Source organism: Sphaerodactylus townsendi, linkage group LG01 (genome assembly GCF_021028975.2).
Source record: "Sphaerodactylus townsendi isolate TG3544 linkage group LG01, MPM_Stown_v2.3, whole genome shotgun sequence".
Lineage (NCBI taxonomy): Eukaryota > Metazoa > Chordata > Lepidosauria > Squamata > Sphaerodactylidae > Sphaerodactylus > Sphaerodactylus townsendi.
The window spans coordinates 87,004,992-87,023,259 of NC_059425.1; the positions used below are offsets into that span (position 1 = coordinate 87,004,992).

The 18,268-nt window shown below is 42.8% G+C and overlaps 1 protein-coding gene across 1 annotated transcript in view; it reads left to right on the forward strand.

Annotated features, from left to right (window-relative positions):
* Nucleotides 1-9,369: 9,369 nt before the first annotated feature.
* EGLN1 (egl-9 family hypoxia inducible factor 1) overlaps nucleotides 9,370-18,268 on the forward strand; it is a 29,277-nt gene continuing 20,378 nt past the window's right edge. Inside the window, exon 1 of the mRNA XM_048486171.1 lies at nucleotides 9,370-10,808. Coding sequence (XP_048342128.1) covers nucleotides 9,843-10,808 — 966 coding nt within the window. The 5' untranslated portion in view covers nucleotides 9,370-9,842. The remainder of the gene's footprint in view (nucleotides 10,809-18,268) is intronic.

Below are 18,268 nucleotides of genomic sequence, written 5' to 3' on the forward strand. Positions count from 1 at the left end.
CCCCCCACCCCAGTCTAAAAATCATTATGTGTGCAATGGGATCAAGCTTTATCCTCCACCCTCACCCCTTGGTCTAAAAAATGTAAATCTAAAATCCTTGTAAGTGTAGAGAATTGCCACTCCCTCCTTGTAGGTAAGGCATGCCTTCAAGTGCTGCTTTTCTGCCCAAGATTTCTCCCCTCCTATATAAAAAAAAACATTTCTCCCTCCGTTTTTTTTTTTTTTTCACTGCAAGGGGAGAGGAGGGCACCACTTCTCAGCTCTGTCCCCAGGGTGGGCTAGAGTTTGGAGCTGCAGGCAGGGAAAAACTGGCCTCATTTCTTGCTACGGAGGAGTTTTGCACAGACGGGAAGCCTCCGGAGCAACAACAAGGGCATTTCTAAAGGACCCTCAACCTTTGAAGGTTCAGGAAATTCGCAGAGCAAAGCCATTACAGCTATAGGATGTGTCTGGGCAGAAAACATGGCAACCACGCTTGCCAGCACCGGGCTGTGCAAAACTCCCGATTGCATTGGGTCATTTCCCATGCCAACAAAGGGGCAATTTCAACATGGCAATATCAGCCTAAACTTGCATGCCAGTATTTCACTTCCAGACCAGTAATATGGTATCTTCCTCAGGTATAAGCAGCTTAAAATTGTTTTTTTCTAAAAAAATAAAGGTCTCACTGGATACAAATGCCATTTTTTATTACCAGCCATCCACATTTGTGGAACCCAGTTAGTGCTGAGTGAGGGAGACAACCAATGGGTCATAAGAGGGAAGATTTTGTTTTGTTTTGGGAACATCCCAGAGGTGGGATCCAATAGGTTCTCACCTAATTTCCCTAGAAGTGGCTACTAATTTTTCTCTGAGTGCCGAGAAGGTTACTAAAGCAAACCTCCCTGCCCAATAGGGACTGGAGGTATGCAAAAGCGGGTGATGCCACTGTTTGAATCCCCCCACCACCATCGGAACCTGGTTATTAAAATTTTTGATCCCACTCCACTGGAACATCCCCCCTCACTGCCATGAAGCCTACAGGGCCTGTCACACACATCTCTACTTCTCACCTAAAAGGGATTATTGTTGTGGAGCAAAGAATGGAGAAAGGGGGACCATGCATTACCTAGCTTCGAGCTGCCTCAAAAAAGTCCACATTAAAGTGTAACATACAGTGTGGGTTGGAACCTTTGTGGGCACCCAATACCATAACAGCTTTATAGGAGTGACACAGGATGCCAGTTCCACTCTCCCATGTTGCTAGGATTACAAGCAACATGTTGTATCTCAGAATGAAGAGAAGATAGGACTAATCCTCTTCAGCCACCTCTTTGTACCCCTCTCAACCTTTAAGTTCTTCTTTTGGGAAATGAGCCAAACTTTCTTCATCCCCCTGCTCCAGCTTCTGGCTAACAACCTGGCATACCTCTCATGGAATATTTTGCCTGCCCAGCTCCAGGCTCATAGGTCCCTAATAGTAGTAAACAATCAGAAAACAATCCTGCTTCTCTGCAGTCTCTTGTCATATCTGGGCCTCTCTGGTGGGGCAATCTTCTTGTCTACAATGGGCAGGCTACCTGTCATGGGCTGGTTGCCAAGAAAGCCAAGTTGGCAAAATGTGCAGAGTCTTCATGTATTAACAGGCAAAAAATAGTCCCCAAAAAACACTAGGCAAAATCTAATGGTCAGTCCTTAATTAAGCAAGGCGGAAGCTCACCGTCAAACCTAGTAGTAAAAGTCCAAAAAACACAAGTCCAGACAGCAAGTCCAGGAGGCAGGAGTCCAGGGGTCACAAACAAGAAGCAGTGGCTTTCCAAAGTAGCACGGCAGGTCCAAAGGCACAGCAATTCAGGTCGAGGTGACATCTTGACTTCTGTAGAGTCTTGTTGGCTGGGCGCCTCCTCTTATTTGCCATGGGGCGGGATTGTCCTAGAAAAGTCTCTGCCTCATGGTGGCTACTTCTACAGACAGTAATGCAGCAGATGATCTTAGCCAACCTTCAGTGCTCAACTAGCTCCAAAGCACAGTTTTGGGCAATGCTGGGTTTCTAAGGGGGAAGGTGGGCTTGGAGGGACTGCTTAGTGTCTTGAGGTGCTGGGAGCAGGTGTTCTGAGAGCGCGCACCGATCGCTGAGAGGTTTCAAGCACACATTCCTATCACTGGGCTGTCAACGAGGGATGCAGTGTTTCCAGGTTGAGTCACAGTTGCTTTCTATGCTTGCCTCTCCCGGGCTTCTTCTATTGGTGGATCTAGGTGACCCGATTTTTCATCTCTTGCTTACAGATGAGACTCTTCTTCCTCCTCATCCTAGCTGCAGTTGCTGTCATTCTCAAAAGCCATGGGAAATGTGCTCTTTGCTACTGGTGGAGAGATCGGGGTGTAGGTCGCTATTTTCACTTCTCAAAACCCATAAAGTGTCCCTCACTCTCTGGTGACATCTTACCTCCAACCCCCTTTCTCCAGAGTCTACTCTGATGAGCATTAATTCGGGATTTGAAAGGTCAGAGCGGTTAACAAACCCTCAAATCCATGCCCTTTACATGCCAATGCTTGGCCAGTGCCTGACTGCAGGTTTCTTAAGGGGCCTGTCTACAGTGTGGCTTACCCTGGCTACAGGCCAGGGACTACTGTAGCCTGAAGCTGGGTGAACATTTGAGGAGTCTCCTACTTATAAGTCATGTGTCTCTGGAAACAGCACTGCTGTCAGGAAGCCAAAGCACAAACAAAATATCCATGTGGAAATAATTTAGGCCCGTAATGTATGTAATTCCCAATGTGAGCCAATTCTAGCTACCAATTGTCTTTGTGAATCACTGTACTTCTGTAAAATTTTGGGTTATATAAGACCTTTAACACCCATTTTGGTTGTTTGGTTTTTTACCACAGCACTTAAGACCCAAATATTGGTGCAGTTCCTGAATTTCTGGAAAATGTGAGCTGTGATTCACAGGAAGCTCAAGTATTGAAATAAAGACATTAACTTATATTGTCGAAAGCTTTCATGGTCAGAATCAACTGGCTGTTGTGGAGTTCTGTTGTGGGTGTGGTCTGGTAGTTCTTGCTCCAAGGGAAAAGACATCTTACCATGACATGCCTCTGAAGATGCTGTGCCATAGATGGGAGTGAAACATTAGGAATAGAATTCTACCAGAACACAACAACCCTGGAAAACCCACAAACAGCTAGTAAACATTAAATTTTTTAACACTGGACTCCTGTTTTACTTTGGTGCAACAAACCCAATACAGGATATTCCTTTTTGTAATGCTGGGACTGCATCATCCTCTCACCAAGCTGTGGTTTGCACTGGTAAAAGCTGACAAACCATTTAAGGAAGTTGTGTAACTCTCCTGCTAATTCCTCCTCAAAGTCCCCAAAGTGCAAAAAAAACATGCAAAAAAAAACAATATCCCTCCTGATAAATGTTAAACAGTATTTAACAATTATTTTCTGTAGGTCTTGTTCATTAACCTAAATCAGTGGTGGCTAACCCAAGTGGCATGCATGGACAGGGTGGTACTTCATATTCCCTCTTCTGTGGGCACACGCCCAACAGAGTTCTCGGCCATGTGGGGAGGGAATTGCCCCCCCCCCCCATCTAGGGCTGGCCTTGGGCTGCTGGGCAACAAATCATACACGCACACTGCAGCAAAGTAGGTGGAGGGATTCGGCTGGAGGGCCTGGTGCCTGTGCTCTGGGTGGCATTGTTGCCCAAGGGAGGGGCAGAGGCAGAGGCAGAGGTAGAGGAGGTTGAGATGCTTAGAGAGGCACAGGAGCAGTAATGCGGGAACTTGAGCTTGAGGTTAGGAGCAGGGTGGGCCCTGCTCGAGGGGGGGTGGGGCGAGGCTTTGGAAGCAAGCACAGGGCAGAGCTGGCGAAAGTGCATGCAGGACCCGCTGGAGACTGGAGCAGTCTTGGCTGCTGCTGCCAGAGGGGGTTGAACAAACAAAAATGTGTGCCTCTTTCAAACACCAGTGGAAATGCTCAAGTTTTTTTTGCCTTCCATCACCTGGGCAGATCAAGCTTCCAAGGTGGAGGGGTCCAAGATGCATTTAGGGATTTTTTTTTAAAAGCACACCTAGGTCTTCGCCAGAACTGCTTTTATTTTTGTCTCCTGTTGCATTTTTATGTAAGTCAAGTCCGCAGTGATGACACACGTAGTTGAAAAAAAAAAAAAAACTTGCAGGATCAGATTGCTGCTCCATCAATTCTAGCTTTCTCCTTGGAAGTTATCCCACCCCACTCCACAGCATTCTTGCTTACTAGGATAGTCTTCCTCCTGACTGCTCCTTTTACTTCTTATTTTGGTGTGTGTGGGGGGTGTTATTGGGTTTGCAGGAAAGCTAAAGTTTTACTCTCTCTCTCTCCGCACAATATCCCTCCCCCACCAGCTCCCCCCCCAGTGTTAGCTAATAGTGTAACTTATTTCTGTATGATTATTGGGCATTACAATTCAAGACCCTTAGTTTTGGGGAAGCAGTGTAGGTAACCCTGTTAAGACCCACTGATTTTCACTGGAAGAACTAAAAAATACGATCCCTTTACCTGGGGAGTAAGCTTATTTCTGGTAATGGTCGGCTTGCTTCTCTGAGTTGAACCTCCTCTAGGGTTGTGGGATTCACCCATTCGGCGGTTGCATGCGTTGCTTCAAAGTCAAAGCCACCGACTACCACCAAGCTTACTCCCATGTAACGCGCACCTTGGAGCCAACCTTTTTTTTCTAAACTAAAACCTCAGTATTCAGGTTAAATTGCCGGGTTGGCACTTTGCTATAAATGAGTGGGTTTTGGGTTGCGGTTTGGGCACTCAGTCTCTAAAAAGTTCGCCATCACTGACCTAAATGATCACATAGTCTATATAGGCAACCCTTCTCCTAAAAAAAATCCCAACATTCCAATTAGTGAAAGTTATGTTGTGATCACTTTCTTTTTAACCCACTCTACCCATAGTAAATACAATCCCCTGCCCAGTAAGAAGACCTTTCAATTTTTTAACAGTGTTCACTGAGTTGAGATTAAGAGAAGAGCAATTCTGCAAGGAAAGCTGCTGCCTTTTTATCTTATAAAATATTACATACTTACCACATTTTAAAAGGAAGCATTATGAACTTTCAGGCATTTTCAGGGTCTGGTGACTTCCTTGAGTCAGAATCAGGTGGGTTTTTTTTAAAGAAAAAAAAACAACCACCATGGTTTTTTTCTTTCTTGCAAGAGCAACAGCTAATTGAGAAATCTCCCAAACAATGTGTTGTTTGCCTTTGAACTCTTCAGAGTACAAAGTTTAACATGAGGACAAGGGCAGTATGAGAATGTCTTGAAAGTTAGCAAACTTCTAATCTACAATGCTGTTTTAGAGTTGCAGCTATAAGAGTAGTTACAACATTAACTACTGAAACATGTTGCATATTAATATGTGTGGTATCTGGTCCAAAATCCAACAACTTGCCATCATTGTCACAATCATCATCTTTGTATATAAAACCAAGACCTCATGACTGAACGATATACTAACTGGGGCAAGAACTAGATCTCAGGGTAAAACAAATATACAGGTGGAGCTATGTTAGTTTCAGACAAGAAGATTGTGTAAATTGGTGAGTTCTTCTGACCAAGCAGGGGATTTCTGGCTGTATGTGATAGAACTGCAAGTCCCTTAACAATCAGTACAGCCTAAGGATTTTTTGGATTTATCCTTTTTGTAACTGTGATGAAGCTTACATGGCTTAAAGTACAAACTTCAGTTGGTATGCTTATTATAAAACTGAATAAGCTTACCTTGGTAATCCTTATTTTGTTCATGACAAAGTTATTGTAATTTGTTTTAGGCAGATCTGTCTTTTAAGACCACTGGTTTAAACATGCTGTAGCAAAAGTTTCAGCTTAACTATTACTGATATGACTATTTTTCTGGATATCTTTTATTTTAACATGTAGCCTTTAAGAATTGATTTATATTGGGAGACAAGCCTAAAAGAGGAGGACTATTTAACTCTTTCTATGCTGTTCTCCCTCATTACTCTTGAACAGCTTTTACTTGGATTAAAAAATGGATAATGATGCAAGGGGAAGGAATACAGCATGTCTTACGCATCCTTCTAATCTGGCAGTCAGACTAATCCACTGATGAACTTTCCAACCTGGGGGGAAAGCATAAGAGCAAGCTAGGCTGAGTGGCCCTTGTAGTACTACAGACAGACCACTGGCAGGACTACTAGGGCTTGGCTCTGCTTACTTCTGTCAGTCAGTGGTCTTCCTAGGGAAAAGCCTATTAGGAACATTCCCTTGATGTTAAATCTTCAATAGCCAGTCTAGAAGGGCTGAGAGGTGACTGATGGACCTTAATTTAGCCTGCACAGGGGCAAAAAAAAAAATCAGGTTTGGATATGTAAAGCCCAGATCTACATCATTTTCATCCAGAAAGCTCACTAGGTACTATTCTTTCTCATCCTACCCTAATGCACATGGTTATTTTAAGGCTTAAAACTACTCTAAAAGTTGCTTGGAAGAAGGGATAATTGCAAACATGACAAGCGAGTGAATGAAGCATATTTACTAGCAAGAAGGCACTGCAGATTTCAGTGGGGCTTAATTTACAAGTCTACTGAAAATCAACGTGGAAAATCAATGTTTAGAAGTAAAATCCCAGCTGAGGAGGCCTATGAAATTAGGGCCGCAGCTAATGATTGGCCACTAACATAATTTACATGTAAATTTCATGAACACAACGAAAGCCACAGCGTTTATTATTATTTTTCAAATGTGACAAATCCTTTGGTCACATTTTCATAAACAGTGGGTTTTTTAAAAGTTGTAAAATAGCTAGTTTGGAATTCTAGTATTTTTTCAATTTGAGACTTCAAGGAATCTTGGCTCTTGTGTAGTTTATATTTATTTTAGCTTATCTTCCACATGCATGCAAGATATTCAACCAAGAGCAGTCCATGAGTTTTTCCCCTAGTTTTAAAGATCTTGGCCATGAAATGCAAGTAGTACAGTCTGTGACATTTCTCTGAGCTCAAAGGCATAAAAAATAAAAGTAGTCATCCATAACAGCAATAATTAGTGATAACACAACCTTCCTACCTTTGCTGAGTTAATCTCACACCTGCAATGTGAAAGGAAATCATTGTCTTGATTGCGTTATACATATAATCAAATTTGCTTATAAATTCTAATTAACAATGTTATGCTGGAATCTTCCTTTGAAGTTCTTTTATTTACTGGTTGTGCTACTTTGATCATCGTAATTCCAACTAAAACAATTCTAGATAAAAGCATTAGTTTATTATTAAATATTCTGTATTGGTAGGTACGAAACATACCAATATTTTCATTCTGAGTAATAATACCTTTTATATTGATGACTGTCAGCAGCAGCAGAGTTTGTATTGTTAGTCTATCTATTCTTTTGCTGTTTGTCTCATGTAGGTAGGAGGATGTTTTGGTAGGAAATTATACACCCAATCCTAAAAAGGTTCACTCAGACACATCCAATTTTATTCAGTTCAGTTTATACCCCAGAATGTATTTCTAGGATGGGAGGCTGTTCATATAATATTGGAAAATAAGCACATATAGTCAAGTGCTATTGCTGTTACTACAACTTATAATAATGTTGCTTAAGTGGATAAATAAAACGGGATACTAAAGCTGGCACTTGTAATACAGCTATCTTTCAGGAAGTTTTTAAAAATGTTTTGAAATAATGTCATTGTAATTCCTACTTTAGAGACAAGTCTTGATGTGATCAGATAATCAGATATCTGATTTTCACATGCAGATAAGTCGTACAACACACAGTTCCCAAGACTTTGAGTGAGTCAACTTGCCTTAACATTCTCCCTGGCCAAAAAACCCCCTAGTGCAGTGGTTCTCAACCTGGGGGTCGAACGGCCCTTTCACAGGGGTCGCCTAAGACTCTCTGCATCAGTGTTCTCCATCTGTAAAATGGATAAATGTTAGGGTTGGGGGTCACCAAAACATGAGGAACTGTATTAAAAAGTCGTGGCATTAGAAAGGTTGAGAACCACCGCCCTAGCGTGTCAAGCAGAAAAGTATACAGCCTACATTAGATAGGCCTTCAAGGTTGTACACTGAAGCTAGGACAAAGATGAGGAACCTTAAAGGCACGCATGAAATAGTTGTGTTGCTTCAGCTGAAGAGGTCCCAAACCTTGCTGAACTTATGGGCACTTGTGGAATTTTGAGAACAAGGAGTGGCTGCCACCATAAATTGGCTTTCAGGAGGCAACCACAAATCACATTGCCCTGAGTCTATGCGTCATGCACAAGGGCTATTGGATAGTCAGCAACTGGTTTCTTTGCTTGCTAGGAGTGTTAAGCGAGACTGTCACGTACGCAGATATATGCAATAGGTAATTGCAACATGGTGATGAAAGTCTCTGACATGTGTAGTAACATTAACGGTATATGATAGACAAAAATCAATGAATGTATGACATGTTTCTGAATAACCTTATATAACACTTGTATAAGGGTATGAGTATGCTATTCCAATGAGTTGTTCTAAATGTTTTGCTTTTAGAACGACACATTGGAGAAATGCTTAGTGGGCACAGGTATAATAATAAAGCGTTTATTTTCTGGAACCATCTGGTGGTCTTCTTGTATGTTCAACAAGTCTGACACAGAAATCAATTCCAAAGCCAACTTTACCCTAAGCAAATGTGAACATCCCATCTCTGAGACACCGTTATTCATATTGTATCTCTATTTTTCCATCTGGCTGCTCCATATAGATCTTGCCCCTACGAATTTGTACTGGGAAGTCAGACTAAATTCAATAGGTTTGCAGCAATGGAGCCAACTTTCGTCACGCGTTGTTTTCATAACATAGGGTCCAGCTTTCAGGCGGGCTACAATGAGTTCAATGGATTTTACTAACAGGCTAATCCGTTTGATTAAAATAATGTAGTCTGTACACTGAGCGACAAAAACGAATTTTAGCACTTAACAGTGGATTATCATCAACTGGTCTGGTGAAGTTAATCGAAAACAAAGGAAACGAGGGGGGAGGGCTGCTGCGCCACGTGCGCAACACGATACGTTCCAGTCCTTGAGATGTCAGAGCCTCCTCCCGTCGGGGGCGACGCGGGTGTTGGGGTGCTGCTGCTCGGGAAAGCTCCTCCTGGCCCCAACTTTGGAGTCAAGGAGCTCCTCTGCGGATAAAGCAGCGACCCTCCACAAGCTGCGCCCCTTACACACTCGCCATGTGGCCGCGTTCTCTACAAGAGACGCCGTTGAGCCCCAACCGCCGCCGCCGCGCGTGCCGTAACCCTGCCACGCTCCGCCCCTCAGTTCCACAGAAGTGACGGCTCCTACCTCCCGTCCACCACCCCGTTCTCTTCGGCTGCCCCGCCCGCGGGCGCGCGCGCCCCTTCTCCTGCTGGCTGCCTGGAAGTGGCGTACGTGCAAAGCGGAGCCGGAGTGTGGCGGCGCAAGCTCCGCCCCCTCCGCCTCGGCTCAGGCAGCCGCCGCAGAAGCCAGAGGGGACGGGCAACGGAGAGGTTCGCCGGGCGGCGGCGGCGGAGGCCGGCTTCCCTTCGTCCCCGCTGGGTTGGATGAGGGGGGGAGTCTCGCCTGGAGGCTCTTCCCCCCTCCCTGACCCGGCTGCTATGAGGCGGGCGGCCGCCGCCACAGAAGTGACCCTCCGGAGCGGCTGACGAGAGGGCGGCAGCGTGAAGGCTCGGCGGCTGTCCTCCGCCCACCAAGAACGGAGCGGGAAGCGGGCGAGGCAGCGGGGCCGCGGCGCAGCTCTGGCGGAAGCGGCCATGATACAGTGAGCGGCTCTCCTCGGAGGCCGCAGAGAGACGAGGGCGCCTGAGAAGAGGGACACGACAATATGGCCAATGACAGCGGTGGGAGTGGCGGAGCGGGGCAAGGCGGCGGCGGCGGCACCAGCAACGGTGGCGGCGGCACAAGCACCGCCAGCAGCGAGCGGGACCGGCAGTATTGCGAGCTGTGCGGGAAGATGGAGAACTTGCTGCGTTGCGGGCGCTGCCGCAGCTCCTTCTACTGTAGCAAAGAGCATCAGCGCCAGGACTGGAAGAAGCACAAGCTCATCTGCCGGGGGAGCGGTGGCGCGGCAGGGGGCGCCGCAGAGCGCCGAGGCGGCGACGGCGACCATGCCCACCCCCACCCGCAGAGCCACGCTCCCCTCTCTGCCGCTGCCGCCGCAGCGGCAGGAGGGGGAGGCGGCGGCGGCGACGGAGAGGTGGACTGCAAGGAAGGCGCGGCCGCAACATCGAAGAAGGCGACGGCGCTGCCTGCCAAGCCAGAGCCGGACACCAGCGCGGAAGAGAGCGCAGCGGCTGCAGTAACCAATAACCACGTTGGCCAGCTAGCGCCAGAGACCCGCGGGCAGGAAGAGGAGGACCGGGAAGTGGCGGCGGCCGGGGAAGGCGGGCTGCTGCTCTACGGCGGGGGTCCCAGCGTGGCCGGAGGCGCGTCCCTGCGCCCCAACGGGCAGATGAAGTCGCTGGTGCCTCAGCGGCTGGCGCTGGAGTACATCGTGCCCTGCATGAACAAGCATGGCATCTGCGTGGTGGACGAGTTCCTGGGCAAGGAGCTGGGCGGGCAGATTGCGGAGGAGGTGCGCGCTTTACACCACACCGGCCGCTTCACTGACGGGCAGTTGGTCAGCCAGAAGAGCGACTCCTCCAGGGACATTCGCGGAGATAAAATCACCTGGGTCGAGGGAAAGGAGCCCGGCTGCAAGACCATCGGGAAGCTCATGAACAGTATGGACGATCTCATTCGCCATTGCAATGGCAAGCTGGGCGACTACAAAATCAACGGCAGGACGAAAGTGAGTGATCCTCTCCCCCCTCCCCCAATAATGTTGGTTCGATAAACGCACCACCTGCAGGGCTCTTTGTCTATCAATCGGCGCGACCACGCCCCCTTCCTACTCTTTCCTGCACTATAAACGCCTGTTTGCCGCAGTTCTCATCTAGGCAAATGCGTTGACGAAGGATTCCCATAGGTGCAAGGTCTTGATTTCAATGCACACATGGGGAGCAAGTCCAGTTGAATGTAATGGGTTTGCTTCTGGGCAAATGGGTATATCCAGATGAACCCTCCAAGTCCTACACAAAGCATTCAATTTGCAAAATGTGTATTCCTCACAACACAGACTGATGTAGAATCACACTGGATTCACAACATGCTTTGATGTCCAGAGGAATGGAATGTTGAGAAACAACACAAAGTTGCACAAATCAGTTGTTGCTCCTCCCTCCCCCCATCATAGTTGAGTTACATAAACTCCCTTGTTGGGGAGATTGGAAGGAAGTGCCAATAAGTTGTCGCTTTGATTTATAGACCATTCATGAAAGTCAAACTGAGTGTGGTTGGGAGGGAAGTGACTAAGGCTCAGTCTGGCTCAGTCTATTCAAGAGTCTTCACTTATTCTGTCAAAAAAAAACCCCTCACAGTTGGGTTAGACTTAAGCAAGCACTTAGGACTGTATTTGAAAGCCTTCTGAAGGATCAGGTCCTCACTTGGAAGTGTTAACAGACAGTAGAGACAGTTTTTGTTAACTCTTACATCAATGAAAATATTAGAGGAAAAATAGTAATATTCCTTACTCTGGTTTTGTAAAAATTCCCAGTTTTCTTAGATATCATATATTTACACATATAATCTAGCACTATACATAGTAAAATGTTGGTTGTGTTTAGTTTGATGATATGGTGGCGTGTGAGATGTTAGATTATGGTTCAGTTGAGTATCACAACTTTAATTCTAACTGCACTCAAAATTAACAGAACTCAGTCACTTACAAGGCAATCCTAAGGAGGATTACTCCAGTTTAAGCCCATTCATTTCAGTGGGATTAGACTGGCGTAACTGCCATAGGGTTGCACAGCATGGAAATGAGCCATATGAAATATTGTTTGTTATTTAAGTAATTTATTTTTGGAAGAAATGTCAATGTTTAACAGGGTATGCTGCACATTTAACAAAATCTCTTGATGCCAGAAAAACTGCAGCGCTGTATTCATCAGCTGTTACTTACCTACCCCCTTAAAAAGTAAGAACTGTAGGAGTTCAATAGCATCCCATGCTCTGACTATTTTTATACGATGTATTAATTATGTGTAAAAATAGTTCTTACCGGGTTTCTTACTAGACATCTTGAACGTATTTGTATCCTGCTTTTTATTTATTTACTACAATATTTGTATGCCTTTTCTCTTTGCTTAAGGTCCCTTGACGTATTATAATTAAAATACTGCCGATTAAGAACAGATAAACCTTGTGCCAAAGATTCCTGCTATTCATCTGCCATCAAAAGCTTCCACACTGAGAAAATGCTGATGCATAGTTACCTGTCGATGCTTAGCAATGATGTTATTAAACAGAAGTTAAATATTTTATGATATTAAACAGAAGTTAAATATTTTAAGGCTTAGTGTGGGATGGTAGCCATAAAATTAGACCTGTTAATATACAATTATATGTCCTATAGTATAAAAATGAGGTGTGGATTCTGTGGAGTGCCGGTGGAATTACACAACTTTCCTGACTCTCCCCCCTCCCCTTGCAAGCATTTGTGCCCCCTGAAATTATGAGTCAGCGGACCTTGTGGAACATCATGGCAGTCAAAGTGAAGGGGAAGTCAGTGAAAATCACTATTCCTCTAAATGGATGAGCCTAACATAAGCTGAAAAGGTGATTAAAATCCAAACCAGATTGTTTCCTTTGGCTGTCAGTATTGCTCATATCAGTTAAACTTCTGATCATCATCATTTGAACTGTATTGTGGTTGAGCGGTAAACATGGCAGTCTCACTATGCCTATTTTTAATGCACATTGTGTCAAGAAAAAAACATTGGCGACAAGAACTGCGAGTAGTACCTGTTTCTGTTTTATGTTTGTCTCATCTTTGAACCATAGGAGACAGGCTAATTTGGATGAATATGAATAACATGAGAATCCCATTACTTAACAGTTTATTTTTTTAAACTGCTTGTACAGACACCTCACTAGAGGAATTTTCGAAAAGGAAATTGTGTGACTGTTCAATCCTAACCAAGTTTACACCCTTCTATAACCTTCAGAGTCAACTCTGCTTAAGGTTGCAATATAAGTCTGTAGCAGCAAAACCAAAAAATATATCCTTATAGAATTTGTTTTATTTCAGTAGGAAGTTGTTTTACACAACATACATTTTTATGCCTGCTATCATGTATTTGAGAAGACTTCTAGTATGCAATTAGCCTCAAAATAAACTTACAATAGTAGATCATTGACAGACGTGGGTAAATATAATTGTGCAACACAACAGGTATGACACCCACAGTGACCCATTTGAAATTACAAGGTGTAGGTCATGAGCGGTTGATGAACGCATAAAGACCTTGTGATTTAAGTATCCAGGAATAAGCACCTACAAATGTACTCATTATGGCAAGGGTCCCTGGCCCATCCTCATGCTGACCTCTTACACTTTCACTGACCTTGTAGTTGGGATAGAATGTCATCTTGACTGCCCACTATACGCCATAGTTGCTATTCTTCAGTTATCCCTCTTCCCTCCCTGTGACCTCTTCTCATGAAAACTGGCCACCTGAGCTGGGCCCACTTGTGTAGCAAGGTCTTGTAGGGGTTGCTTCATTTTTCCTTTGTATCTCCTGCCCATACTAGTCCTTTCCTTCCTGTCCACAACCATTTTATCCTTTATCTGCTCCACATCTTCAACTGCATTTATTCCCTTTATACTATGCCTTACTCATTCTCCCCATTTTATTCTCACAATACGATAACTCTGTAACCTTCCATGGCAGAGAGGGGATTCAAACCTGGGTCTCTCAGATCCTAGTCTAAAACTGTAGCCACTAGTATTTTGTGGAGTGACTGCTGTTGAACATTAACAAGCAGCCAATCCTAAATGAGTCATGCAAGTCAGGTGTATTAGGTTGTCAGGTGGTTGTGCCACACCTGACCCCAGTGAGTCATCCATCAAAGGTGCAAACCACCTTAGAAAGGGTCCTGGCCTCTCCCTCTGCTTTTTACTGGTAGAAATCAAGGATTTAAGCTGTTGGCATCTGTTTTTTAAAGCTACAGATGCTCCTTTTATAATTTGGGAGGGTGAAGTGTGCACACACCAGTATTTTTGTTTTGTTTTGATTTCAGGTTGTTGTTGTTTTTGCAAACTTGGGGCTTTCTCAAGTTTATAGAAAGATCTGTTGTATCTGTCCATGTTTCTGGTCTTTGGATCTAAGTATCCATGTATAGGTTGGAAAATTGATGATGATGATGATGATGATATCATCAAAGGCTTGATGAACAGTGAGTTCATCAGGAGTATCCATAAGTGCACCAGCAGAGGGGTTCTACACCCTTGGGGGACATGTTTGGCCTTAATGCTTTTAATTTATTGTTTTCATTTCTGCTTATTAGTAAAAAGAAAAGATAGGGACACAATTAATGATATACAATTCATCCAGTAATTGAGCACTACATACATGCACACTTATACTAACCATACATTTTTACGTATATTTATCTTAAGTGGAGTAAAAGTATTTTTCCTTGTATAGTACTATTTATTATTAAAGCCATCATTTACATGAAAATCAAAGAAGAATATTTTAAAATTATAACATTGTACAAACTCTGTGCCAATAGTTAAAAAGGGTTTCTGACTGATAGAAAGTCAGGCTTCTTAGCATGACCATATCTTAGCTGTATCAGTTAGGTCTGATGATGTTGCTACCTGCCATACTTTCAGTATCCATGATTTTATATTTAAATGCTTTGTACTTCTCTGATGTTTAGCTGTTATCATTCTGAATGCTGTTAAGATGTCATATATCATGTTCTTATTCATAGGTAGTACAGCATCACCTAATATGTCCAATAACTTTTTGAATAGTCTGATATTTTATATCCTGTCATTGCATAATTTTTAATGTAGTATACTTGAATCTTTTTACAAATGGACATAGACAATACATGTGTCTGAAGTAATCTATCTTTAACCCACAGTTTCAGCAAATATGGTGGCCAGGATTCTAGATCAGAGGTTGCCAACTCTTTTGAGCATGAGGGCCCCTTTTCATGTCAAAAAATCTATGGGCTTTTTTATGACAATAGTTGTATTATTAGTATCCGCTGACTGAAAAAATACTTAACAAAAAGCTACTATGAATTCAGTAACATTTTCGAATGAATTTGTTTTTACATGAATTTGGAAATCACATCCGCATCTACATACATTTGAAAAATAGTAATGCATGCATGTGTGCCACATATTTGGTCTTCAGAAGGTATTATTTATTATACTATTATTTATTATACTTCAGAAGGTATTATTTATTATACTAAGATTTAATAAGATCACTGGTGTTGCCCGTCAGGATAGGCAGTACAATAATAGTTTTCTCTCATGCTGCTTCTGTGCTTAGAAATCCTTCTTCTGCTTGGCAAGCAGAGCCACTTTTTTACTATCTGCCTCTTTCGTCAGACCCTCTTCTTTACCAAAAGCCTTTCCTGGAACCATTCCCGCCTTTACATTCTCTTTCATGACCTTTGTCCCTATTTCTTGTTTTCACTCTTGATCCTCTACCATAACCTTATCAATTGAATGTAAGTTGTAAGCCATTTTAGTATTTCTGCATACTATTAGTAATAAATAACTAAGCAATAGTGGTAGGTACAGGTAAAAGTAGCCCCTCTGCAAGCACCAGGTGGTGACAGGGATTAAATTAATTATAAATAATATTGTGAGTAGTATTGGCATTCAGTCCTAAATTACAGGATTCGATCCGTACGGGTAAATAAGCTTGAGAAACATGGGAGTTGTGCTAACCATTCAGGAAGTGATAGATAAGAATGTGCTGAGTATCTTTGGTACAGAACTGTTGTTTACAGTAATTACAGCGTATTAAATGGGCTTCAGTGTGCTTCCCTTGAAGACATGCCAAGAGTTCAACACTACATTTAAAGTTATTTGGCAGGTAGAATGATGGTGCCTTTAAAATGCTTTACTCTGGTATTTTTATAGCATGCATTTTCATTTGGCTGGTGGGAGGAATAAACTGACAGCTACATCTAGAATATGGGTAAGTTTAACAGTTCTGGAGAGAATGTATATTTGTAGTGGAGTGAGTGTGTTAAATTCACACTTGGGTTCATTCAATTTTGCACATAAGCCCTCAAAAGTTGTTAGGCCCCAAATATTTTTACTCATGCATCTAATCAAACAATTTTCAGTTGATCATTTGTGACTTGAAAGAAAAAACAACTCACTTTAGTAAGGTTTCCTGTCTCATTTGACCATCTGGAGCCATCAGGATTGTACAGGCTAGTTACAGTCTAGTAAGCAATGCATGAATGGTTTAAATTTAAAATGAAATAAGTTGGCTGAAATAAGCGTTAACTTTCTCCTAACAGAGCAATATTAGATTGTTTATGAACACCTATGTTGTACACTTTCACACAGGCTTCTGATTTCTGAATTTCACTTCTTGAAATTTGATATTCCATTGGCTGTCATCTTGCTTTACAAAACTTTTATTAATTCATATTGAGTAACTTTGTATTTTCATAAAGAAAGGACCATTTCAATTATTTTCACTATTCTAGTTTTTAAAGGACATGCAAATGTTTCCATTAGTTGCACATCATATTGTTGCATTCAGAAAAGGCAGGGTAAATGATATGTATGCTAACACCAAGGTTGAATTTATGTAAGCTAGCCCTGAGAAGTTGAACAGTATGTTCTAGAGATTCTTTTCTCCAACAAGAAAGGCACAGTGAGCTGTATCTACTATTTGTGTCTGGGTTTTGTTACGGTACTTTGAATCTTTGTACTGAATTCTTCATATGCCAGTGACTTCTAATATACCTGGGTAGTCCCTATCTGGCATTTTGGTGTGTGTTGGGGGGGGGGGGGGGTTTCCATACAATTAATGGTAATGCTGCAGAATCTGACTTTTTCTTTTGAACTGGAACTGGAAAGAAAACAGCTTGAAAGTGTGCTAATCTTATTATGATAGGCATGCAATGTATTTAAGGGGCATAACTGTATATTCAGACAAAGATGACACTGACAGAAGAGCAGTCAGGCTGTACTTGTGTGTTACTTTAATATTTTGGGTAAATTCCAGTGGAGTCATCATTAGTTTTCATTCTCTGAATAGTGTATTATGTTTTTTATTTATTTTAACACTTCATAACCTTCTGCAATCCTGTGCATACTTTCTTGAGCACCATGTGGACTTGTTTGGATATACATGCACAGGATTTCCCCAAAAGTATCCTTTATTTTAGTTAAGAGGCAAGTAAAATTAAATTGACTAGATGATGACTACAAAATTTTTTCTTAAAAAGTCTCTTAGCCAAATTGTAAATTGACTGGATTGTTTCAGTTGCTCTCCTGAAGCAAAGAGGTGTCTTGTGACTCCCTAGAGCCGTGGTGGCGAACCTTTGGCACTCCAGATGTTATGGACTACAATTCCCATCAGTCCCTGCCAGCATGGCCAATTGGAGTGCCAAAGGTTCGCCACCACTGCCTTAGAGGAAGGGAGTGGCAGCTGTGGTTGTAGTTCATCCTGATGCAAAGTGCTCAGTAAGCAGTTTATTTTAAATCACTAAAAGTCCTAAGATTTTCATGTGGAAAGCTGAGAAGGTGTCTCTGGGATGATATACAATATGCAGGCCAAAAAGTATTAGGATTTGATTTATATGTTGATATCTTCCCACTCAGATACTGTGAGTCAGTTTGATTTGTTTTGTTTTTTTGAAACACAGACTGCTATAAACCCGATCCAGCAACAGTCCATAAATGAATGGGTTGAAAAGCTGCATGTTTCTTTACCTTTGACAGCCGTTTAATATCGCCATGGCAATAAATAACATAAATGGCTAATACTTTAGAAGTGAATTTCTGTAGAGATTACTTAACGTTCAGTTTGATTTACATGTTTTCCTTAATTTAGTGTTCTAATAGATCTGATTATTTTTGTGTTATAAAAGTTATTGTATTTATTGACTTCTGTGTGTTTTCTGGGCTGTGTGGCCATGTTCTGGTGGTTTTAGCTCCTAATGTTTTGCTCGCATCTGAGGTTGGCATCTTCAGAGGCATATCTTGGTAAAATGTGCTTCTCCCCATGGCACAGTGTGGAGACATTGTGGAGACTTACATTTTATTTATCTTCTTTTTTTCTCACTGGGACTCAAGGTGGATTATGTAGTGTACAATCAATCAACTTGATGGGCCAGCTGGGCTGGGAGAAAGATCACTAGACTGAGCTGCTG